We start from the raw sequence: 24929 nt of genomic DNA, 5'->3' as shown, positions 1-24929 counted from the left end.
CTTCCTTCCTTCCTTCCTTCCTACCTACCTACCTTCCTTCCTCCCTCCCTCCCTCCCTCCTTTCCTTCCTTCCTACCTCTTCCTTACTACCTACCTTCCTTCCTACCTACCTACCTTCCTACCTTCCTTCCTCCCTCCCTTCCTCCCTCCCTCCCTCCCTCCCTTCCTTCCTTCCCAATTGGAAATTTGCAAGAGGCAGCCAAACCCAAGTAAATCTTTCTTAAAACAGAGGGTGGTCCAGCCTCTTCTTAAAAATATCCAGAGATATTCTCTTTCTTCTCTCTTTTTTGTCCTTTCTTCGTCCCTCCTTCCCTTTCCCTCCTTCCCTTCCTTCTCTCATTTGTCCTTCCTTCTTCCCTCCCTCCTTTCTATCTTTTTTCCTGCTTCCCTCCCTTCTTTCTCATTCATCCCTCCTCCCCTTTCCCTCCTTCCCTTCCTTCTCTCTCATTTGTCCTTCTTCCCTCCCTCCTTTCTCTCTTTTTTCCTGCTTCCCTCCCTTCTTTCTCATTTGTCCTTTATTCCTTCCTTTTTCTCCTTCCTTCCTTCTCTCCCTCCATCCCTTCTCTCTCCTTTTTCATCCTGTCTTATTTGTCCATCCTTCCTCCCTTCTTCCCTCCATCTACAGACACACCCCATCAATCCCCCCCATTTCAGAAGGATCCTTACTTCCCAACGCCACAATGACTCACCCGGCCACAGCCCGGAGCCATCCTCCCTCCGAGCCCATTTATTTCTTAACTCATTTATCAACGCACGGAGCGAGTCTCCTGCTCTCCTGCCAGGGCTTCTTCCAGTCCGTGTTTAGATTCCAACCCATTTATAAAAGCCACTGGTTTCCCTTTCCGGGGTGCGGTGGCTGGCGAAGGTCTTCTCTTCGCAGGCCTGAGTCCTAGCCAAAGCCCCGGATCTCTGCATTCTGCGTTCGGAAATTCCCCTTAGATAAAGAATGCATTATTGGGAGGGAAAGGGTAGCTCAGAGGCCGGTTTATTTGCAAGCCTTCGTATGCCACCTGGCACCCAAAATTCTGGGCAGTTTGTGTTGTTGTCTGGTAGCAGAGGTCTCCGACTTTGGCGACTTTAAGAGCAGTGGACTTCAACTCCCAGAATTCCTCTGCCAGCTACACAGTGTGGACTTCAACCCCCAGAATTCCTCTGCCAGCTACAGGGGGTGGATTTCAACTCCCAGAATTCCTTCGCCAGCTACACTCTCTCCTTCTCTTTCTCTCCCTTCCTTCTTCCCTTACTTCTCCCCTACTCCTCTTTCTCTTCCCCTTCCTGCCCTCTCTCCTCCTCCCTTCCATCTTCCTCTCCTCACCTCTATCTTCCTTCCCTCCTCTTCCTCTGCTCTCCTCCTTTCTTTTTCTATTATTATAGATTCTTTCTTTTCTCCCTCCCTCCCTTCTCTACTTTCTTCCTTCCTCTCTCCTTTCCCTTCCCTTCTCAAATCTATCCTGATTATGGTTGGTTTTCTCCTTTGTATCTTACTTTTGAATAGCAATAGCAATAGCAGTAGACTTATATACCGCTTCATAGGCCTTTCAGGCCTCTCTAAGCGGTTTACAGAGAGTCAGCATATTGCCCCCAACAATCTGGGTCCTCATTTTACCCACCTCGGAAGGATGGAAGGCTGAGTCAACCCTGAGCCGGTGAGATTTGAACCGCTGACCTGCTGATCTAGCAGTAGCCTGCAGTGCTGCATTTAACCACTGCGCCATCTTGGCTCTTACATATACATATGCATATACATATACACATACAGACACACACATATATATGTGTATGTGTGTGTGTGTGTGTGTGTGTGTTGCAATTGTGCTGATAAATAAAGGGAGACTAGTATAGATCTATTTCAAGCTATTTAGCTCTCATCAGCTAGCCATACCCTTACTGGGATTCGAACCTGGGCTGTATTACATATTAGGCAGATGTGTTAACCAATAAGCCACAAGGTTCTCCTCCGTTATCAGCTGAGCCAGGGAGAAAGGTATATATATTTAAAGTCACAACCCCTGGTATGCCCAAATATGGGAGGAAGTTCACTGCTTCCATTCTCTGTCCATCGGCTCCTCACAAGAGTCCATCACGACAGAAACCCAATATTTTTACTGTTGCCTTTGTTACATTTGTGTTGTATTTGTGCTGATAAATAAATAAAGGGAGACTAGTATAGATGTATTTCAAGCTATTTAGCTCTCATCAGCTAGCCATACCCTTAACTGGGAATCGAACCTGGGCTGTATTACATATTAAGCAGTTGTGTTAACCACTAAGCCACAGTATGCCTCCTCCCATATTTGGGCATACCAGAGATTGTGACACTAAATACATACACACATACATACATACATACATACATACATACATACATACATAGTTATTTTCTTCCCTATTTCCCTGCTTTTCCTAGAAGAGCTTTGATTGACATTCCTCCTCCTCCTCCTCCTCTCTGTAGCCTCAGCCCATACAGCTATGACGAAGGCTGCCTCTGCAGTAGCCAGGACCACATCCCACTCGCCGCGCTTCCCCTCCTCGCCACCTCCTCCACGCAGTACCAAGAGGCGGTGGCCACCGTCATCCTGAGAGCCAACCAGGTGTACAGCGACTTCATCAAGTCCCAGGAAGGTGCCTCCTTCAACGGCCAGGTGAGCGGAGGTTGACCTCCATCCTCAGTACTAAGTCTGCCGACTTCTTAAATAAATCCCGGTTATTGAAAGGAGATTGAATCCGCCAGGATCTGGATTGCCCTTGAAATAGTCTTTGGCATTGGCTCTCGGATCAGGGAGGTCAACTTGGATTAAATTGCGGCTGTGGCTTCTTGCCTTCCCCCTGTTCCGACCGAGGTTTCCCGAGAGCCTGAAGCAAACTCCTTGTCCCGACAAAAAAAACCCCTTTTATTAATTTGCTGTGAATTCTGCTCCTTCGCATCCAGAAAAGTCTTTCGAGGGAGGATTTACGGTCACAGACCTCATCTGGCTTGGAGAGCTGCCAGGCCGATCTCTGGAGAACTTGGCAAGGAGCCTCAGAGAGTCACGAACCAATGAAGCGAACTAATTGTCTCCTGCAAACTCCACTCCCCTGTCGCTCCTCTTGTATTCCCTCTGGGAGGGGCCATTCACCGTCCACCTGTGGCCTCACTCCCAAGTCGACCCCTGTCCTTTAGCCGTTCATCCGGCAACTCTACGCATTCACACACTAGAAACAGGCTCCAGCTGTTCTTCTGCCTCACTGATGTCTGACTCTGAAGGCAGCTGATAACTGTCGGACGGCCCTGTCCTCCTCTCTGCCTCCGACACAGAGCCCTCCTCCGAGCCTTCCCCAGACTCCAGGACTGGCCCAGGTTCCTCCCCAACCCTCCCCACTGTCCGACTCCGCTGCCAGCTCCGCTGGTGGGCCACAACTCATTCTCTGCTTTCGGTTGGGAACTTGAGTTGGTGTCCCTCAAAAAGTAACCAGGTGGGGTTTTTGTTTCCCTCAGGTGTGCCTGATCGGGGACTGCGTGGGGGGGATCCTGGCCTTCGATGCACTTTGTTCCAGCAACCAGACCATACTAGAGAGTCAGAACAGTAGCCGGCGGGGGAGCGTCATCAGCGTGCAGGTAAGCAAGTCAATCTCTCGAGCTGGTTTTGGACGGAACGGAAATCAAACCAGGTTGGCGCAGAATCCGGGATCCTCAGAACTCCAGTTGGGGATCCCAGGGCCGACGTGAACATGGCTGCTGAATGATGACCTCCATGGGCCCTTCTGCCCTTTCTCGAGAGTCTGATGACCTGGCCTGTGTCCTTCCCATTCCAGGACACGGACCTCCTGTCTCCCGGCATCCTGGTCAACAACAGCTACTGCTCGGAAAGCTGTGGGCTGGAAGGCAGCCAGTACCTCAGCCGGAGCACGGCGGACCTGCCCCGCAGCAACGAGGAGGAGCCCTCGAAGCAGCAGCTGCTGCGGAAAAGGAGCGATTCGTCCACCTTCGAGCTGGACACCCTGAAGCAGCACCAGGCGTTCCTATCCAGGTAGCTTTTGCGGAGACGGGAGAGTTTGCTCGGGGCGGGCGCCATTTTGTTTTTCCTCTTGGAGTAGCAACAGAAGAGAGGGTTTGTAGCTTGGGGTTGGACTGAGGGGGTCCTGGGTGCTCTCCGAGCTGGGTGGTTTTCTTGCAGGCATCTCATGACCCAACTAGGGAACGTCATCAGTGCTAGAAGGGAGTGGAGATTGCAGAGGGGAGGGAGGAGGGAGGAGGGAGGGAGGGAGGGAGGAGGAGGAGGAGGAGGATTGTGGCGTCCTTGGTGATCTCTGAGCTGGATGGTTTTCTTGCAGATATTTTATCACCCAACTAAGTAACATCATCAGTGCTAGAAGGGAGTGGAGATTGCAGTGAGGTGGGGGAGGAGAAAGAGGAGAAGAGGGGAGGAGGAGGAGGAGGAGGAGGAGGAGGAGGAGGAGGAGGATTATGGCATCCTTGGTGATCTCTGCGCTGGATGGTTTTCTTGCAGACATTTCATCACCCAACTAGGGAACATCATCAGTGCTAGAAGGGAGTGGAGATTGCAGAGAGGAGGAGGAGGAGAAAGAGGAGAAGAAGGGAGGAGAAGAGGAGCAGGAAAAAGGAAGTGAAGGAGGACTGTGGGGTCCTTGGTGCTCTCTGAGCTTGGTAGTTTTCTTGCCGACATCTCATGACCCAACTAAGTAACATCATCAGTGCTAGAAGGAAGTGGAGATTGCAGAGAGGAGGAAGAGTACTGTGGGGTCCTTGGTGCTCTCTGAGCTTGGTTGTTTTCTTGCAGGCATCTCATGACCCAACTAGGGAACATCATCAGTGCTAAAAGAGAGTGGAGATTGCAGAGAGGAAGAAGAGGAGGAGGAGGAGGAGGAGAAAGAGGAGGAGGAGGGAGGAGGAAGAAAAAGGAAGAGGAAGTTGACTGTGGGGTCCTTGGTGCTTTCTGAGCTTGGCATTTTTCTTTCAGACCTTTCACGACCCATCTAGGGAACATCATCAGCGCTAGGATGTCTGCCAGGGAACCAGTAAACCCAGAGAGCACCACCGACCTCCCGGTTTTCTGGTGGGGGAGGGGGCAGGCCTCCCCTAATATTATCCCAGCAAGATCAACCCTGTGAGGACGCAGGCCACGTTGAGATGAGAGAGGGACTGGCTCCAATCGCCGAGCCAGCTCTGTGGGTTTCCTTGGGGTCCTCCAAACGTGATCGATGGACCCTCCACTCCCCGCTTGAAACGAGCTGCCCGCGGACTTGGGAGATTGCCCCAAGGTGATGAGGATGCCTGTTTGGTCAGCCAGTCCGCCGTCAATTTTATTTAGCGTGTTTTCCCGTCGGTAGGTAGGAAGATTCTCTCGGTGTCATCCGGAGGATTTATCGGATTCAGCGGGTATTGTTTTACTCCTTGCCCTAAATAACATGGAGGGCTGTTGACGTCCTTCAGCCTCACGGGAGGAGGAAAAGGGAAATTAAAGCTCGCTTCTTCGCTTTCAAAGTCCCTCCTGGTGATTCATGGCCTCCCCAGCCTTGTAGATCACCCGGCAAAGAATGCTGGATGGTAGAAATTGTAGTTATTGAAGACTGCCCGTGGTTCTCATAGGCATTTCCCTGGTATTCCCTGCGGGAAAAGTGCATGTCTCGTCAACCGAAGCATGATGGATATACCGTATTTGTCGGAGTATAAGACGCACCTCCCCCCCCCAAAAGAGGGTGGAAATTTAGGTGCATCTTAGCCACTGAATGTAGCCCCCCCCCCATCCACTGTCCCACACCCTTTGGCCTCTGCTTCCCAGCAATTGACGACCTTGCAGCCAATGGGGAAAATGGGGGTCACCGACAAATGCGCGCTCGACAAAAGCGCGCCGACGAAACCGCGGTGAGAAAACCGCGAGTTTGAAATTGCGCCGACGAATGAGCGCAGAAGCGCGCCGACAACAGCGCGCCGACAAAAGCACGCTCTAAACCTAACCCTAAACCTAACCCTAAACCTAACCCTAACCCTAAACCTAACCCTAAACCTAACGCTAAACCTAACGCTAAACCTAACCCTAAACCTAACCCTAAACCTAACCCTAATCCTAACCCTGAGCCTAACCCTAACCCTAATCCTTACCTTAACCCTTATCGCGCTTCTGTCGGCGCTCTTTTGTCGGCGTGCCTTTGTGGGCGCGCTGTCAACATCGCGGTTTTATCGCCGTGCTTTTGTCGGCGCGCTGTTGTCAGGCGCGCATTTGTCGGGTCGCGGGAAAATGGGGCTTGCGGAGGCTGCGATAGGCTATAGCCGTCCCTGCAGCCTGAAACAGCTGATGATCGGGAAGCCCCTGCAGAAATTGAAAGTGAAACTTGCTCTTTGCTGCGGAGGTAAATTGCTGGGAGGCTGAGGCAGATTTTTTTCCCCTTGTGCTAATCAGGCTGTTTGCTGTTTGCTGCAAGGAGGCAAGTCAATAACTATAAACGCCTATAGAATGTTCAAATTATTAGACTTTGTTAAGCTATCTAGAAGAATAATAAAGCAGTCTTTAAAAAATAAGAGTATAAGGTAGCTTAACAAACGGAAGAAGGCGGGGCTTAGCAGTGAGAAGACGGACTTTCAGGCAGCTCCTGAAAGGGACCATCTCACCGGGTCATTTGGACGGTTCTTTTTGGACCTAAGCTGTCCCGGAGAGACAGTGAAAGGTAGAGGGAAATCCAGTGGTCCCAGAGACGTTCGCAAGGTCTCTGGGGACCCAGAACCCCCTCTTTGCCAGTGATTTCCGGATCAGCCACAAGGCTGTTGAAACTGCGGAAGCCTAGAGAGAGAGTGGATAAGAACATGTCGTTTGGTGTGAGTTTTAAATCAATTTTAACAGCATCTGGGCAAATATAGTCTGAAATGTAACACTACAAATAGTGTATATCGTCTGTACTGTTTGCTGTTTGTTGCAAGGAGGCATCCTGACATACTTTTGTTCCTGACGTTCCTTCTTTTCTCCCTCGTCTCTAGTTTACATTCTAGTGCTCTGAAGAACTTTCCGGGATCGCGGCGATCCAGTAGCTCCACCCAATTGGACGGTGGGAATCTTGGAAAGTTTGAGTTTGAGATCACCGACTTCTTCCTCTTTGGCTGTCCGCTGGGGCTGGTCCTCGCCTTACGAAAAACCATCATACCAACTCTTGACAGTAGGTTCCCGGGTGGGGGAAGGTTGAAGCCACCACTTCCTTTTCACAGGTGTTACGAGTAACGATGCCAATGCTGGAATTAGTCCCGAGGCCAAATCTCAGCATCTTTTAAGAGTTTAATTTACTGCAACTTGCCTCCTTGCAGTAAACAGCAAACACTCCGTTCAGTTTCAGTTTCATTTTCTGCATAGCCTGATTAGCAGAAGCAGCTGATTGTCAGGCCGCCTCACAATCAGCTGTTTCAGGGTGCAGGGGTTGCCATAGTCTATTGCCGCCTCCGCGTGCCCCATTTTTCGCCTCCGTATCCCGTTTTCAGCCTCTGCACACCCCATTTTCGGTCCCCATGCGTGCCGTTTTCCACCGGTTCCGGGTAGAAGGGATCAAAATGGGTGGAAAATGGGGTGCACAGAGACCAAAAACAGGAGGCCGAAAATGGGGCCCGTGGAAGCGGCAATAGGCTATGGCAAGGATGGAGGCAGATCCAACCGACAATCAGCTGCTTGTGCTAATCAGGCTGTGCTGAAGCTGAAACTGAAACAGACTGTTTGCTGTTTGCTGCAAGGAGGCAAATTGCTGGGAGGCAGAGGCCGAAGGGTGGGAGGGGCTACATTCGGTGTATAAGATGCACCCAAATTTTCACCCTCTTTTAGTGGGGGAGAAGTGCATCTTATACTCCGAAAAATATGGTAGTATCTGGAAGAACTTTCGAGCCCATGAAAAGAGTTGTCCACGAGATAGCAGAGCCGTGGATTATGGTTTCAGTATCCTGCCCTCTTGGCCAACTCTTTCTCTTCTCTCCATGGCTTAGTCTTCCAGTTGAGACCAGCCTGCCAACAGGTCTACAACCTCTTCCACCCGGCTGATCCTTCGGCCTCTCGCTTGGAGCCTCTTCTAGAGAAGAATTTCCACATTTTACCTCCCTTCAACGTCCCACGTTACCAGCGATTCCCTCTTGGGGATGGCAATTCAGCCCTTCTGGGTAAGTTCATCCCCACCCCTACCCCCCGTGTTTCTATCTTATTAAGCGGGCAGGCGATGGGGTGAGCGGCCCCTGCTTTAAATCCCTGAAGTGTCTCTTGCCAACGAGGAGAAGTTGAGACACGGTCAAGATGTTCCTCAGGAATCTTGAGGTCCACGTGTCGCCTTCTGGCCTGGGGAAGCGGTGATTTGCAGTTCCAGATTTCCTTAAGTCCCCCGGTGAAGTTGGAGATTTGGAGACAATCAGCCAAATTGGCCGAGCGAAGACTCTTTGGTTGATGAGATAACGCCAGCGCCAGTTTCTGAGGGACACAAGCAGTGGCGTTTTTCCTAGGGTTTTAATCCTCGTAGAGTCACCCGTGTCTCCAGCTGTCACAGATCCTTTCTTTCATGGGAAGGACACACTATTCTGAGTCAGCCGTCAGGAATTAATTGCTGTCAAGCTTACTGTCCCAAGGGGAAGCTCTGTGGGAGTTGCTTTTGAAATGATTCTCCAGCACAGTGGTGAGCAAATATTGAATCTTGGGCTAACAAGCAAATACAGCTGTCTTGATGAACAGGGATGGGAGGGAAGTTAGCTTTCTCCCCAGGGAAGCTCCAGGAGATAGATTTTAAAATCTTTGCTCTTAGCTAAAATCCACTTGTCGTCTGCTCGAGACTCCTTTACGATCCAACCTGATAATTAGGTCCAAACTCTGAAGGATGGACACAGCGATGGGCTTCAAAAATTTCACCAACGGGTTCTCTGCTCGGTTGCTGGGTGGGCATGGGCATGGCCTAGTCGACCTCTCGCACCACGTTCGAGGGGATGACGGCATTTTTGCTTCCCTTGGGTTCCAGAGGCCTTCCGGGAGGCTGTTTTTCCCCCCTCCCTGAGCTTCCGTGCACGCCCTGCACTTATCTCGCATCGAAAACGGACAGCGTGGAGGCTCCTGGGAGGGTTGTGGTGGGCGCGGCCAGCCAGGGGTGGGATTTTGAGATTCTTGCGAACCTGGGCGAACCCGTAGCACCCCATTCTTGGATGGGTGGGAATTCAACTGAAAAGTTCATATCTTGGACTTCAGCAAAACGTGGATTGATGGGTGGGGAACTCAACCGAGATATCCCTACCTTCATTACAAAAATGTACCCGCCACAAAAGGAAGCCTTCTTCATAGTCCTGAATCCTGGTTTGATGCCCCCGGGCCCATGTGACCATGAGCTGCCCTTCCCCCACTTCTGCTTTTGGGTCCAGGACAATGTGATTTAGGAGAGGTCCTATGTTTTGGATGATGGATCGCCACTGAAGAGATATAAACGGTGGATTGACTTCCATGGGGAGAACAAGTAAGGTGGACAAAGATGGATGGAACTTGATTCCATCCAGACTTCCCCTGTTCCTAAAAAAATAATAATAATAACAACTCCTCCACATTGTTTTCTCCACTGGACTTCCAAGTCTGGATGTGAACCTCACCACCACAGGTGGTTATGGCCCACCATCTGCTTTTCTGCGGTTGCCTCTTGGCTTTTAGGCCACCAACCTTTCAGGCCTTGTCATGGTCTACCACCGAAGCTTTGTTTCCAGCATCAAAAGTCTGATAGAAGATGGTTTGGACGTTGGTTGTAAGTGTCTTGTTCCAATGTTTGTGTGGCCACACATCTCGTTGTCTTCTTGCTTTTTTTTAGTTTATTTATTTCCTTGGTGCCCCTCTTTGTTCTCTTCCCCGTCTGTTCTAGTGGAAACGGTCCAGAACAATCCTGCCCTCCTCGTTGAAAGCAACTTTACCGTTGCTCTTCAGAACCAGGACAACTTCATGGAAACCAGTATCCCCGTCCCCACCTTGAACTGGCAAGACGTTTCCAATAAAAATTCTGGATTTGCTAAGTGTGTGTGTTCTGAACCTTCCCTCGTTTGGTCCCGCGGGGTGTTTTTCCGGAGTGGTGGCTAATTGCTTGGACCTCCCATCCTGAAAGCTTTTCCAGCCTTCTTTAGAAGAGAGACGCGCGCGGAGGGCGTTCCAGCTGTGCTGGAGAAAGCAGGAGAGATGGACGGGAAAAAAGGAAGCGAGGGTGGGGGAGGGAAGGAAAAATGAAGAGTGGCGCTTGGGCATCTCCTGCTGGGTTAAAGTCACAAAGAATTTGCAAACGTTTGAGAAGGTGGAGAAGGAACTCTTGGCGTTGCGGGAGATGTAGACCTCCCAAATCATTATCCATCTTTTACCATCTTCCTCTAAAAATGAAGGTTTGGTCAGGGTTCCAAATAGCATCCAAAATTAAATCAGAGTCCAAGGCAAAGTATTCCTCAAAGTTCCAATTTATTAAGTGAACCATATTGGCACATCTGGGGAAACCCGAATCTGAAAGTTTCCCGGTTTCCCCCACCCAGTTGAAAGTTCAAGATTTTGCCCCCACACCCACAAGTCCAACCCATGGTCCTATCTCCCATTGGCATTTTTGGCAGTTCCACCCACCCAGTTCCGGTCAGGTGCAGAGACAAAGGATGGCCTTGGCTTCCTAGGAAGAATGTCATTATGGCTACCTATCATCTAACTCCATACAATCCCCCTTCCCATTTTCCCACAATAGAAAAGGCCTAGAAGAATAATAGAAAGTTTGGCAGGCCAAAGAACCCCCCCCCCAAAAAAAGAGGGCTGCAGGCCTGACAGGTTTCCCATGTCGTTTCAACCATTGTTCTCAAGCTGGGCTCCTCCAGATGTGCTGAGCTACCATTCCCCCACCAGGAGCCTAACATTTTGGCTGTGTTGGTTGAGGTGACAGTAGCCCAGGGCATCTGAAAGGTGCCAGGCTTCAGGGAGAAGCCACAGCCATGCTAGAAGTCAACTTTTGGTAGTGTTTCAATGGGATGTAACTCAGCTGGATAATGTTGGTGGGCATGGGATTGTAAGTTCTAGGAACGGAGTGCCACCTTCTCCAGAGGTCAAAGAAAGATCATTTGGAGTTATTTCATTCAGTTTGGTTGATGTGGCCAGGAAAAGCCACACTTGCACTTATTTTTTTGCAGGGGTTGACTCCAAATCTACTTATTTTTTATTTACTTTTTTAGCTAAGGGCTGGAATTGAGAACGTTTCTTGTTCCTTTGGGAAAGCTTTCATGATTCCCCTCTCTCCCCGTCCTGCTCGCAGCTCTTCTTCCGTCCCAACAGCTCTCCTGCATGGCATATCTGTGAGCTTGTGGATGGCTTGTTTTGAGTTTTAGGGGTTGCCTTGCGCTCTCTCTCTCTCTCCCTCCCTCTCTCCCTCTCTCTCTCTCTTGTTCAACCCCAATGAGGGGCTTCAGGAAGGATCAGAAATGCCTCCTTCCCGTTCAGATTTGGAACCAACTCGTGAAGCCCCTCTAGAGCAGAGTTTCTCAACTTTGGCAACTTGAAGATGCATGGACTTCAACTCCCAGGATTCCCCAGCCAGCCTGTCAACCTTAAAATGTATGGACGCAGTTCCCAGAATTCCCTCACCAACATGACGACCTTAAGATGTGTGGACATCAATTCCCAGAATTCCCTCACCAACATGACAAGATGTGTGGACTTCAACTCCCAGAATTCCCTCACCAACATGATGACCTTAAGATGTGTGGACTTCAACTCCCAGAATTCCCTCACCAACATGATGATCTTAAGATGTGTGGACTTCAACTCCCAGAATTCCCTCACCAACATGATGATCTTAAGATGTGTGGACTTCAACTCCCAGAATTCCCTCACTAGCATGACGATCTTAAGATGTGTGGACTTCAACTCCCAGAATTCCCTCACCAACATGACAAGATGTGTGGACTTCAACTCCCAGAATTCCCTCACCAACATGATGACCTTAAGATGTGTGGACTTCAACTCCCAGAATTCCCTCACCAACATGATGATCTTAAGATGTGTGGACTTCAACTCCCAGAATTCCCTCACCAACATGACAAGATGTGTGGACTTCAACTCCCAGAATTCCCAACATGACAACCTTAAGATGTGTGGACTTCAACTCCCAGAATTCCCTCACTAGCATGACGATCTTAAGATGTGTGGACTTCAACTCCCAGAATTCCCTCACCAACATGACAAGATGTGTGGACTTCAACTCCCAGAATTCCCTCACCAACATGATGACCTTAAGATGTGTGGACTTCAACTCCCAGAATTCCCTCACCAACATGATGACCTTAAGATGTGTGGACTTCAACTCCCAGAATTCCCTCACCAACATGATGATCTTAAGATGTGTGGACTTCAACTCCCAGAATTCCCTCACCAACATGACAAGATGTGTGGACTTCAACTCCCAGAATTCCCTCACCAACATGATGACCTTAAGATGTGTGGACTTCAACTCCCAGAATTCCCTCACCAACATGATGATCTTAAGATGTGTGGACTTCAACTCCCAGAATTCCCTCACTAGCATGACGATCTTAAGATGTGTGGACTTCAACTCCCAGAATTCCCTCACCAACATGACAAGATGTGTGGACTTCAACTCCCAGAATTCCCTCACCAACATGATGACCTTAAGATGTGTGGACTTCAACTCCCAGAATTCCCTCACCAACATGATGATCTTAAGATGTGTGGACTTCAACTCCCAGAATTCCCTCACCAACATGACAAGATGTGTGGACTTCAACTCCCAGAATTCCCTCACCAACATGACAAGATGTGTGGACTTCAACTCCCAGAATTCCCTCACCAACATGACAAGATGTGTGGACTTCAACTCCCAGAATTCCCTCACCAACATGACAACCTTAAGATGTGTGGACTTCAACTCCCAGAATTCCCTCACTAGCATGACGATCTTAAGATGTGTGAACTTCAACTCCCAGAATTCCCTCACCAGGATGATGACCTTAAGATGTGTGAACTTCAACTCCCAGAATTCCCTCACCAACATGACAAGATGTGTGGACTTCAACTCCCAGAATTCCCTCACCAACATGACAAGATGTGTGGACTTCAACTCCCAGAATTCCCTCACCAACATGACAAGATGTGTGGACTTCAACTCCCAGAATTCCCTCACCAACATGACAAGATGTGTGGACTTCAACTCCCAGAATTCCCAACATGACAACCTTAAGATGTGTGGACTTCAACTCCCAGAATTCCCTCACCAACATGACAAGATGTGTGGACTTCAACTCCCAGAATTCCCAACATGACAACCTTAAGATGTGTGGACTTCAACTCCCAGAATTCCCTCACCAGCATGATGACCTTAAGATGTGTGGACTTCAACTCCCAGAATTCCCTCACCAACATGACAAGATGTGTGGACTTCAACTCCCAGAATTCCCTCACCAACATGACAAGATGTGTGGACTTCAACTCCCAGAATTCCCTCACCAACATGACAAGATGTGTGGACTTCAACTCCCAGAATTCCCAACATGACAACCTTAAGATGTGTGGACTTCAACTCCCAGAATTCCCTCACCAGCATGATGACCTTAAGATGTGTGAACTTCAACTCCCAGAATTCCCTCACCAACATGACAACCTTAAGATGTGTGGACTTCAACTCCCAGAATTCCCTCACCAGCATGATGACCTTAAGATGTGTGAACTTCAACTCCCAGAATTCCCTCACCAACATGACAACCTTAAGATGTGTGGACTTCAACTCCCAGAATTCCCTCACCAACATGATGACCTTAAGATGTGTGAACTTCAACTCCCAGAATTCCCTCACCAACATGACAACCTTAAGATGTGTGGACTTCAACTCCCAGAATTCCCTCACCAGCATGATGACCTTAAGATGTGTGAACTTCAACTCCCAGAATTCCCTCACCAACATGACAACCTTAAGATGTGTGGACTTCAACTCCCAGAATTCCCTCACTAGCATGACGATCTTAAGATGTGTGAACTTCAACTCCCAGAATTCCCTCACCAGGATGATGACTTTAAGATATGTGGACTTCAACTCCCAGAATTCCCTCACCAACATGACAAGATGTGTGGACTTCAACTCCCAGAATTCCCTCACCAGCATGATGACCTTAAGATGTGTGAACTTCAACTCCCAGAATTTCCCAATCTGCCTGGCAGCCTTAAGATATGGAGGACTTCATCCCTTCAAATTCTGGGAGTTGAAGTCCACACATCTTAAGGCCGCCATAGTTGAGAAACTCTGCTCTCCACAAACTCTGCCTGTTTTGCGTGAGTCCTCCCATCCCTCCGGTGGAATTCTTAGATGTTTCTGTTTCCTTCTAAGGAAGATTCTTTTAGCTTCTCTTCTGTTGGTTTCCATGGCTGTGGAGATCCTGGTTTGAGGCTTTCGCTGTTGTGCCCACCTATTTCCCCCTCCCTCCCTTGGTGCTTCCCTACCAAAAGCTTCTTCTGTGGTGTTGGTTCCGAGAGCTTTGATCGGAGGTCCACCGTGGTGGCATCCCGCCTAATTTTCTATGCGTGCCTGCTTTTTTTCTTTCTTTCTTTCTGTTTCAAAACAATTTCTTGACGTATTTATGGCATCCTGGCTGTTTTTTGTGCGTTTGTGTGTGGTTGGGTTTAATATTCTCGTTCTCCCCGTTTTCGTCCCTGTAGCAGATGTTGTTCAGTCTCATGGTGGCGTCTTGGTGGTGGAAAACACCTCCCCGTCTGCTCCTGTTTCCGCCCCCCAGTTCAGGGCCTTCCGAAGAGCCAGTGAAGTGAGCACTGTCAGCCAGGTGTCCGGAATGACAGACAGTTACACGGCTTCCAACATAGCTAACAGTAAGTGTTTCCCCACCCCACCCCCACGGAAATGAGCCCGCCCTGCGCTTAGATCCTTCAACCACCTGCGAAGATCAGCTGGTGCCTTCTCCTGCTCCTCTTCCTCCGAAGTTCTTCCAGCCTGGGGATAAATACGGAGCTTTTCAAGCGATTGCAAAAGAAAAGAGAGAGCAGAGGAGTGGTTAGCACCCAAAAATGGATGCCGTGTCCCTCGCGGTCAAGAAACCAAACGCCTTAGAAATTTGTACTCAAGCTTGTTGACTCTTAAGATGTGTTTGGTTCAACTCTGGGAGCTCCAGACCTCTTAACAGTTGCCAAGATTGAAAAAAACACAGCCATATCGCCATAAATAAGAAGTGAAAATGTACATTTTTGTTCCCAAGTTCAGAGAGTGTCTGTCAGCGTTCCAAATAGTGTCCGAAAGTAAATCAGAGTCAAATATTGCTCAAAGTCCCAATTTATGAAGAGAGACATGTTGGCACATCTGGGGAAACACGAATCCGAAAGCTTCCCGGTTTTCCCCACCCAGTTGAAAGTTTCAGTTTCAGTTCAGTTCAGTTTCAGTTTATTGTATTTATATGCTGCTCTTTTCCCCCGAAGGGGACTCAGCCTGAGAGATGGAACACTTGGCCAATTAGTAGGAGGGAAACACACCAGCCACTCGGTCTTATCTGGATTGAGTACAAGCTTGTTAAGCCCCATCCAGTCCCTAACAGCCTCGAGGCACTGGCACATCACGTCAACCACTTCACTGAGTTTGGCACGGAGTCGACAGATACAGCTGAAAGTTCAAAATGTTGCCCCCCACACCCACAAGTCCATCCCGTGGTCCAATCTCCCAGTTCCACCCATCCAGTTCCGGTCAGGTGCAGAGACAAAGGATGACCTTGGCTTTCTAGAAAGAATGTCGTTATGGCTACATCGCATCTAACTCCATACAATCCCATTTTCCCATAATAGAAAAGGCATAGTAGAAGAATAGAAAGTGTGGCAGGACAGAGATGCAAAAGGGAAGATGGCTGCAGGCCTGACAGTGTCATTTCCAGCTCGCTGCACCGTTGGCCTTGAGAGTTTTTCAACTCTTGATTTCTTAACACTCCCATAATTCCTGAAAACCTCAAAGAACAAAGCTCAACCCTTGTTAAGGAGCTGTAACTTTCAAAAGTTGCATCCCTTTTCAACTTCCTGTCCTTCCTGTACCGCCAACTAAACCCAAGATTCCCAATTCCCGAGGGAATGTAAGAGTAGGAAAGAGGGGAGGAATGGGAAGAAGAGGGGAAGGGTAAAGGGGAGGAAGGGGAAGGAGAGAAGGGAAAGGAGAGGAGGAAGGAAGGAAGGAGAGAAGAAAGAGAAGAAAGGGGGGTAGGAAGGAGGGAGGGAAGGAGGGAGGGAAGCAAGGAGGGAAGGAAGGAGGGAAGGAGAGAAGAAAGGAGGGAAGGAAGGAGGGAAGGAAGGAGAGAAGAAAGGAGGGAAGGAAGGAGGGAATGTAGGAGAGAAGGAAGGGGGGAAGGAAGGAGGAAAGGAAGGGGGAAAGGAAGGAGAGAAGGAGAAAAGAAAGGAGGGAAGGAAGGAGGGAAGGAGAGAAGGAGGGAGGGAAGGAAGGGGAGTAGGAGAGAAGAAACGAGGGAAGGAAAGAGGGAGAGAGGGAAGAAGAAGTAGGACCGTTGTAAGATAAGATGGATCTATGGGATGTTAAAAAAGCAATCTTCAAGTATATTGTTATAAATACATATTATTAATAACAAAAAAAGAATTTCATCACATAAAAATACGTATTTAATACAGATATACTTGTATTGTGTACTTGAGTCACTTCAAAACCATATCAGATTAAAGCAAAGCTCAAAAGGAGTTCAATACAAACAAACAAAAAGATTCCCAATTCCCAACTCCGAGGTTGAACTTTCAACTCATCCAATATACAGTTGAACGCATTCTACACCCCCAATGCGTTATTAGGAGGTGTGTAGGTGTGTGTGTGTGTGTATATATATATATATATATATGGCATGGTTCCCCGTGTGTTTTAACGAAAGCGTGTGTTTTATTTTTGTGTTGTCGTCTCTCCGTCTCTCTCTCTCTCTCTTGCTCTCTCTTTTCGAAAATGTGATTCTTTTTAGAGAAAAAACACCACCTCAACCACTCTAGAGGGTTTAGCCTCCTGGCCCTCCTAGCACTGCCCCACAAACCCCACATCCAGTCCTTCCCCCAGAGGACTGGGGGGCTCAAGGCCAAAAGTCCCCCGAATCTATTAGGACGAAGGTTTGAGAGCACCCTCCGCGGGGAAACGGAGAACGTCCGTCTGATTCCAGATCTTGACGTCTACGAAGGTATTCTGGAGAGCGAGGAGAACGGGATCCAAATGGAGCAATTGCTTATCTCTTCTTTCGCTGTCTCCAGAACTCCCTCCCCCCCCCAAAACCCCCCATCTTCATGGGAGGTCTTTCTCAAACCTTGCTCTGCGTTTTAACAAACTACCCCTTTCTACTACTCGCTCCGGAGATTAACCGACACGCTACTAACAGTCCCGTCACAGACGAGTCAAGCTCATCCCGATTCCTCTTCACGTTCTACACTCTTACACGTGTCCTCCGATTATCTTGTCCTCTTGAGCTGTTTCTTGGGAAGGAAAGGCTGCGTTTCGACTGCCCTGGGTTGAAGGATTCCTTAAAATACTTTTGTGAGCCTGAAAAAGCAGCCCACTTTTTGGCTTGGAAGCTTCTGCTTTGCTTTCACAACTGTCAATTTGACCATCGAGAGCCCAGCCAAATGTGGTCCCACTCCATATTTGAGTGTCTTCATCTAGGATCATCCCAGAGGTGGATTATTTCCCCCCCTGGAATTAAGAGCAGAATTAGAAGAAGGGATTGAAGTGTCCATCAGAGTCACTTCTTGTGAAACGGAGGCTCCATAAATTTGATTTCGAAATAAATCAACCAAACTAGCTTGCTTTTATAAAAAAATCTAGGAATTCTCCTTACAGGGCAGTCTTTGGCCCTTTCCTTTTAAATTCCCAAGAATGATGACACTGAATAACAGGTGGGGCGGGGAAGAGGGGAGTGGGCTTTCTAATCCAGACCAGTCTCTCTTTTCCTTTTGTAGCTCACATTTTGGCTCTTCCGTTGTAAGATTCAGAAATAGATTCCTCACGGTATATTCTCAAAAATCAAAGCTGCAAGGAAGGCCCATCTGGGGACTGGCCTGGAAGTCCCCAGATTGGGGGATCCTTTCACCCAGTCTGGAAGGGCAAAAGGGTGGGCTAGAAGACCTCCAAGGTCCCTTCCATCCCTACAATTCTATGTTTCTATGAGCTTGCAGGGGGATGGACTAGAAGACCTTCAAGGGCAGAAGGATGGACTAGAAGACCTCCAAGGTCCCTTCCAGCCCTACAATTCTATGTCCTTGAATGGGGGGATAGACTAGAAGACCTCCAAGGGCAGAAGGATGGACTAGAAGACCTCCAAGGTCCCTTCCATCCTTACAATTCTATGTCCTTGAAAAGAGGGTAGACTAGAAGACCTCCAAGGTCCCTTCCATCCCTACAATTCTATGTTTCTATGAGCTTGCAGGGGGATGGACTACAAGACCTTCAAGGGCAGAAGGATGGACTAGAAGACCTCCAAGGTCCCTTCCATCCCTACAATTCTATGTCCTTGAACAGGGGGATAGACTAGACGACCTCCAAGGGCAGAAGGATGGACTAGAAGATCTCCAAGGTCCCTTCCAGCCCTACAATTCTATGTTTCTATGTCCTTGAACAGGGGGATAGACTAGAAGACCTCCAAGGGCAGAAGGATGGACTAGAAGACCTCCAAGGTCCCTTCCATCCCTACAATTCTATGTTTCTATGTCCTTGAGCAGGGGGATGGATTAGGAGACCTCCAAGGGCAGAAGGATGGATTAGAAGACCTCCAAGGTCCCTTCCATCCCTACAATTCTATGTTTCTATGTCCTTGAGCAGGGGGATGGATTAGGAGACCTCCAAGGGCAGAAGGATGGACTAGAAGACCTCCAAGGTCCCTTCCATCCCTACAATTCTATGTTTCTATGTCCTTGAGCAGGGGGATGGATTAGGAGACCTCCAAGGGCAGAAGGATGGATTAGAAGACCTCCAAGGTCCCTTCCATCCCTACAATTCTATGTCCTTGAAAAGGGGGATAGACTAGAAGACCTCCAAGGGCAGAAGGATGGACTAGAAGACCTCCAAGGTCCCTTCCATCCCTACAATTCTATGTCCTTGAAAAGAGGGATAGACTAGAAGACCTCCAAGGTCCCTTCCATCCCTACAATTCTATGTTTCCAAGACTTTGAGCAGGGGGATGGACTAGAAGACCTCCAAGGGCCCTTCCAGCCCTAGATTCTATGAGCTTGGGCAGGATGCAGGGTGGGGAGTGGACTAGAAGAGCTCCAAGGTCCCTTCCAGCCCTACAGTTCTGTAGTTCTATGAGCGCGAGCAGGGGGGGGTGGACTAGAAGACCTCCAAGGTCCCTTCCAGACTGGGTGGAAGGAGTGGGACAGCTTCTTCTGGACTCTTCCATGGTCCGAGAAGAGCCGTGGTCAAACGTTTCATAGGACAGACCCAGGGGAGTTTTCTGACCTTTCTCCTGGATGGTCCAAGGCCTTGGGAGTTGACCGAGATGGAAAGGTGGGGAAAGGCTTTGCGGAAACCCAACGAGATTTCTTTCTCCTCAGTTGCAGCCAAGTGGTGGGGGACCAAAAGGATTGACTATGCTCTCTACTGCCCCGATGCGCTGACCGCCTTCCCCACAGTTGCCTTACCCCACCTCTTTCACGCCAGTTACTGGGAATCCACAGACGTGGTCTCCTTCCTCCTCCGACAGGTGAGCGTCCTCCTGCCAGCATCTTTCTCATCCCTCTTCTGACGGACAGTTGTCCATCCTGGGCTTAGTGTGAGGTTTGGACTCCTTGGCTTTTTGTACACCAGCCTTGTTTTGACCTCGGCTTCCCCAAAGAGCACGAAGAAGATTCCTGGTCCCGACAAAACCCCTTTTATTAAGGGAATGTGAATTCCTCTCCTTCACATTCAGCCAAGGCCTGGCAAACAGTCTTTCAAAGGAATATTTATGACTACGGACCTTATCTAGCTTGGAAAGCTGCCATGTCAATCTTCCCAATGAGGTTCTGTGCAAGCAAAGACCAGGCACAGAGTCTCTGAGATTCACGGACAGATCTTCACACTCCTGAAATGAATCCAACGACCGGATGAACGAATTGTCTCCTGCAAACTCCACTCCCCTTTAGCTCCTCTTTTATTTCCTCTGGGAGAAGCCATTCACCGTCCACCTGTGGCCTTCCTCCTGAGTGAACCCCTGTTCTTTAGCTGTTCCCTTTGTCTGGCCGCTCTGCGCATGTGCACACTGGGAACAGGCTCCAGCTGTTCTTCCGCCTCGCTGATGTCTGACTCCGAAGGCAGCTGATAACTATCAGACGGCCTTGGCCCCCTCTCTGCCTCCGACACAGAGCCCTCCTCCGAGCCTTCCCCAGACTCCAGGACTGGCCCAGGTTCCTCCCCAACCCTCCTCACTCTCCGATTCTACTGCCAGCTCCGGAGACCACTGGCGGGCCACAACAGGCCTTTGTGTCTTTGTGGGTCGTGCCAAGGTGGGAGCCTGTTCATCAGACGTGGCACCTCAACGTGGGCAAACTCTTTGTTTTGTCTTTCAGGTGATGCGTCACGAAAACGGCAGCATTCTTGAAGTGGATGGGAAAGAGGTGTCCGTCTTCACGCCCTCCAAGCCCAGGGAGAAATGGATCCGGAAACGGACTCATGTCAAGCTGCGGGTGGGTTGCATTCGTCACCCCCATGGTCAGCACCCCAAATTGGGGGGTGGGGAGACAGCGACAAAGAAGGATGATAAAGCCCAAAATTACAACTGTGTGTTAAGAAGCTGGGCAAGACGTTACCATTGATTCAGGGAGGAGGAGTAATAACAATAGTAACAGGCTAACCGCAGATGAATATTATTATTATTATTATTATTATTATTATTATTATTATTATTATTATTATTATTTTATTATTAACATCTATTAATCGAAGTAAAGAACAAAAATCTACTGAAGGCCCAACAGACGAAACAAGAATACAGAAAAGATGTGATAAAATCAAGAATGGAGAGTTGGCAGAACAAAGCATTGCATGGCCAATTTCTGGAAAAAATAAAAGATAAAGTGGACAGTGAACAAACTTGGTTATGGTTAACAACAGGTACATTAAAGAAAGAAACAGAGTCACTAATCCTGGCTGCGCAAGAACAAGCTATCCGCACAAATGCCATCAAGGCCAAAATCGAAAAATCCTCTGATGATGCCAAATGCAGACTTTGCAAAGAAGCTGATGAAACTGTTGATCACATACTCAGCTGCTGTAAAAAAATCGCGCAGACTGATTATAAATTGCGGCACAATTCAGTAGCACAAATGATCCATTGGAATTTGTGCAAAAATTATAATATTAAAACAGCAACAAACTGGTGGGAACATCAGCCTGAAAAAGTCACCGAAAATCAGATGGTCAAGATCTTGTGGGATTTTCGCATACAAGCCGACAAAATACTGGCGCATAATACACCAGACATCACACTGGTTGAGAAAAATAAGGTCACAATCATAGACATCGCAATACCAGGTGATAGCAGGGTCGATGAGAAGGAATGTGAAAAAATCGCAAGATACCAGGACTTAAAAATTGAAATTCAACGACTATGGCACAAACCAGCAGTGGTAATTCCAGTGGTAATTGGCACACTGGGTGCTATTCCAAAAGCACTGGAATTACATTTAAAACAGTTAAAAATTGACAAAACCACCATCAGTCAAATGCAAAAAGCCGCACTGCTTGGATCTGCACGCATATTACGAAAATACGTTATGACGTCCTAGGCCCCTGGGTGGGGCCCGACTAGTAACCAATGCCAAATCCGGCGAAACAACTGGCCGCTGTGATACAATTGTATAATAATAATAATAATAATAATAATAATAATAATAATAATAATAATAACAACAACAACAACAACAACAACAACAATAATAATAATAATAATAATATTGTGCGTAATGGGGTGCCTTCTTTAAAAACGACATATCCAATTAAAGCTCTTTTGTTAGATTTCTTTGATCTGGATTTCCCCACGGAGCAAAGAGGCGAGGGTGAAGTCTTTAATTTATATAAATTCATTGCATATTCAGTTCAATGTGAGCTGTGGTGGCGCAGCGGCGAGAGTGCAGCACTGCAGGCCGCTTCCGCTGACTGCCTGCAATTTGGCAGTTCGAATCTCACCAGGCTCAAGGTTGACTCAGCCTTCCGTCCTTCCATATAATGAGGACCCAGATTGCAAGAGGCGGGCTCTGTAAACCGCTTAAATAGGGCTGGGAAGTAGTGTCCAAGTTAAGTGTTAAGTGTGGAGGGAGGGAGGGAAGGAGGAAGGAAGGAAGGAAGGAAGGAAGGAAGGAAGGAAGGAAGGAAGGAAGGAAGGAAGGAAGGAAGGAAGGAAGGAAGGAAGGAAGGAAGGAAGGAAGGCCGGCCATGGTGCTGCAGTGATTACAATGTAGTATTGCTGGCTAATTCTGCCGACTCCCAGCAGTTTGATTCTCACCGGCTCAAGGTTGACTCAGCCTTCCGTCCTTCCATAAAATGAGGACCCAGATTGTTGGGGGCAAGAGGCTGGCTCTGTAAATAGGGATGTAAAGCACTGTGAAGCAGTGTCCAAGTTAAGTGTTAAGTGTGGAGGGAGGGAGGGAGGGAGGGAGGGAGGGAGGGAGGGAGGGAGGGAGGGAGGGAGGAAGGAAGGCGGGCCATGGTGCTGCAGTGATTACAATGTAGTATTGCTGGCTAATTCTGCCGACTGCCAGGAGTTTGATTCTCACCGGCTCAAGGTTGACTCAGCCTTCCATCCTTCCGTAAAATGAGGACCCAGATTATTGGGGGGCGATATGCTGACTTTGTAAATCGCTTAAAGAGGGCTGGAAAGCACTGCATAAAGCGGTATATAAGTGCTAAGTGCTGTTGCTATTCGGAGGGACAGTAAAAACCTGGCAAAACAGCAGCCCGCGAAGCCAAGAGGGGTTGAATCCTGAATCCTTGATTGCTCGCAAAGCCTGATTCCTGCACTCAAGTGGAATAGCGAGTAATCCCTAATCTTTACTGAGGTTTAAAAAAAAACCCAGTTTGAACACGATAGCCACGACCAAGCGAATAAGAAAAAGGGTACAAAATGTTGTTGCAAGCTGCAGAATCTGTTGTATAATCCAATATTTGGCGGTACGGTGAAGGGTGGGAAGGAAGGCTGACAGCTACCCTGGGAGTTGAATTAAAAAGCCAATTTAAACCAACGCGCCCACTCAGCCAGGAGAGGAGAAAGCTCCCCGCTTGAGTTAAACAAAGCTCCGTGCACACAAAAAAGTGATTAATGGCCATCCCGGCTCATCGATCAACTTGCGTCAACCGACCAACGAGGCGCGTCGAGAGATGTCGAAAACACAAAATCGGACGCAGATGATCGAATTGCGCCTCTGCCGTGGTGGGAAGCGATGGGAATCCCAATTCTGATGTTTGCGCCTTCTCTTTGGCAGAATGTCACCGCCAATCACCGGATCAACGACGCCGTAGCCAACGAGGAACGTCCCCAGGTGTTGAACGGGAGGTTCATGTACGGCCCCTTGGACATGGTGACGCTCACGGGGGAGAAGGTGGGTTGCTGATCTGGCCCCGAAAATGTGGCAGGGGTGGTGGTGGAAACAAAGAGGGGTCGGTTGGTTCTACGGGACCTCACGGGTCCCATCTGCAATTGCGCCTGTAGCGGTGGCATGGGTAGGCTCCTTGAATGGAAGGATTGGTATGGGTGGTATAAGTCCTTTAGACCAACCTCCTAGGCACAGGGGTCAGCAACCCATGGCTCCGGAGCTGCATGTGGCTCTTTCATCCCTCTGCTGCGGCTCCCTGTCACTGGGTCCACAGTTGATAGGGTTAGGATTAGGGCTTTTGCAGAGGTGGGTTCCTACCAGTTTGCACCTATTCGGTAGAACCGGTTCGTCAAATCTACCGAACCAGTTAGAAGAGGTTCCACCAGTGGACCCAGAAAGCAGGCCACACCTACAGAAGAGGTTCCAAAAAATTTTGAAACCCACCACTGGTCCTTGGATATGATTATTCTACACTATCATGCTCCTATTTATAAAACTCAGTGCCTCTGTGAAAGGTAAGGATGACTACTGCGTTTGTGGTGCAATCGGAACATTGCGTGTGTTGAAGTTGTTTTAACGCAAACCAAAGATGCCTTTAAAAAAACAAGTTTACATCCTATTCTTATGCATGCCAGTGCTGTGTGTGAGGTAATTTAAGGTGGTTCTGACAAGTGTCGTTGGCATCTTCATATCCGGTCACATGGGCGGCAAGCCACTCCCATCCGGTCACATGGGCGGCAAGCCACTCCCACAAAGGAGGCCACACCCACAGAGTAGGTTCGAACAGTTTTTGAAACCCACCACTGGGGTTTTGGTTAGGTCAGGTAGAGGGGAAAGGATGCTGCGCTAGGAAGAGACTTATCATGGGGGAACCAGACTTCCGGTCGGCTCCAGAATTGAATGGGGGGGCTTTCGGTTAGGACCTTCGTGGCTCTTTGAGTGTTTAAGGTTGCCGAACTCTGTCCTAGCCCTGTGATGACAAATCTATTGCCAGTTGCTTTTCTGGTTTACGGTGCACATATGCGCACTGGTGTTTGCGGGCGCCAGGGCGCTGGGAAATGGCCTGAAATCAGCCCGAAAAACAGCCCCAAGAAGGGCCTGAAAATGCCCCCCAAAACAGCCAAAAATGGCCAAAAACAGGCATGTGAGCGATGGCCAGCTGGTCTTTTTCGGCAATTCTGGTTTGGACACTTGGTTCTGCAAACAGGTTCCACCACAAAACCGCGTTCGACTAAAGCGTGCTCGACGAAACCGCGTAGCTGACATCATCAACAGGGTGACAACAGCGCGGAGACATAAGCACGCTGTAAACGCTAAACCTAAAATTAACACCTAAACCTAAACCTAACCCCCCTAAACCTAATCCTAAACCTAACCCTAAACCTAACCCTTAAC

At 48.7% G+C, this 24929-nt stretch overlaps 1 protein-coding gene across 1 annotated transcript in view; it reads left to right on the top strand.

Annotated features, from left to right (window-relative positions):
• PITPNM2 (phosphatidylinositol transfer protein membrane associated 2) overlaps window positions 1–24929 on the top strand; it is a 53618-nt gene that overhangs the window by 14617 nt on the left and 14072 nt on the right. Inside the window, exons 10-20 of the mRNA XM_032229342.1 lie at window positions 2453–2642; window positions 3476–3595; window positions 3793–4007; window positions 6971–7146; window positions 7955–8125; window positions 9844–9993; window positions 14661–14828; window positions 16949–17158; window positions 19521–19669; window positions 20514–20630; window positions 23424–23540. Coding sequence (XP_032085233.1) covers window positions 2453–2642; window positions 3476–3595; window positions 3793–4007; window positions 6971–7146; window positions 7955–8125; window positions 9844–9993; window positions 14661–14828; window positions 16949–17158; window positions 19521–19669; window positions 20514–20630; window positions 23424–23540 — 1783 coding nt within the window. The remainder of the gene's footprint in view (window positions 1–2452; window positions 2643–3475; window positions 3596–3792; window positions 4008–6970; window positions 7147–7954; window positions 8126–9843; window positions 9994–14660; window positions 14829–16948; window positions 17159–19520; window positions 19670–20513; window positions 20631–23423; window positions 23541–24929) is intronic.

The sequence above is a fragment of the Thamnophis elegans genome, chromosome 13, assembly GCF_009769535.1.
Source record: "Thamnophis elegans isolate rThaEle1 chromosome 13, rThaEle1.pri, whole genome shotgun sequence".
NCBI classification, from domain to species: domain Eukaryota; kingdom Metazoa; phylum Chordata; class Lepidosauria; order Squamata; family Colubridae; genus Thamnophis; species Thamnophis elegans.
Note: the sequence above shows the minus strand (reverse complement) of the source record. Positions and strands in the feature narration are given on the sequence as shown.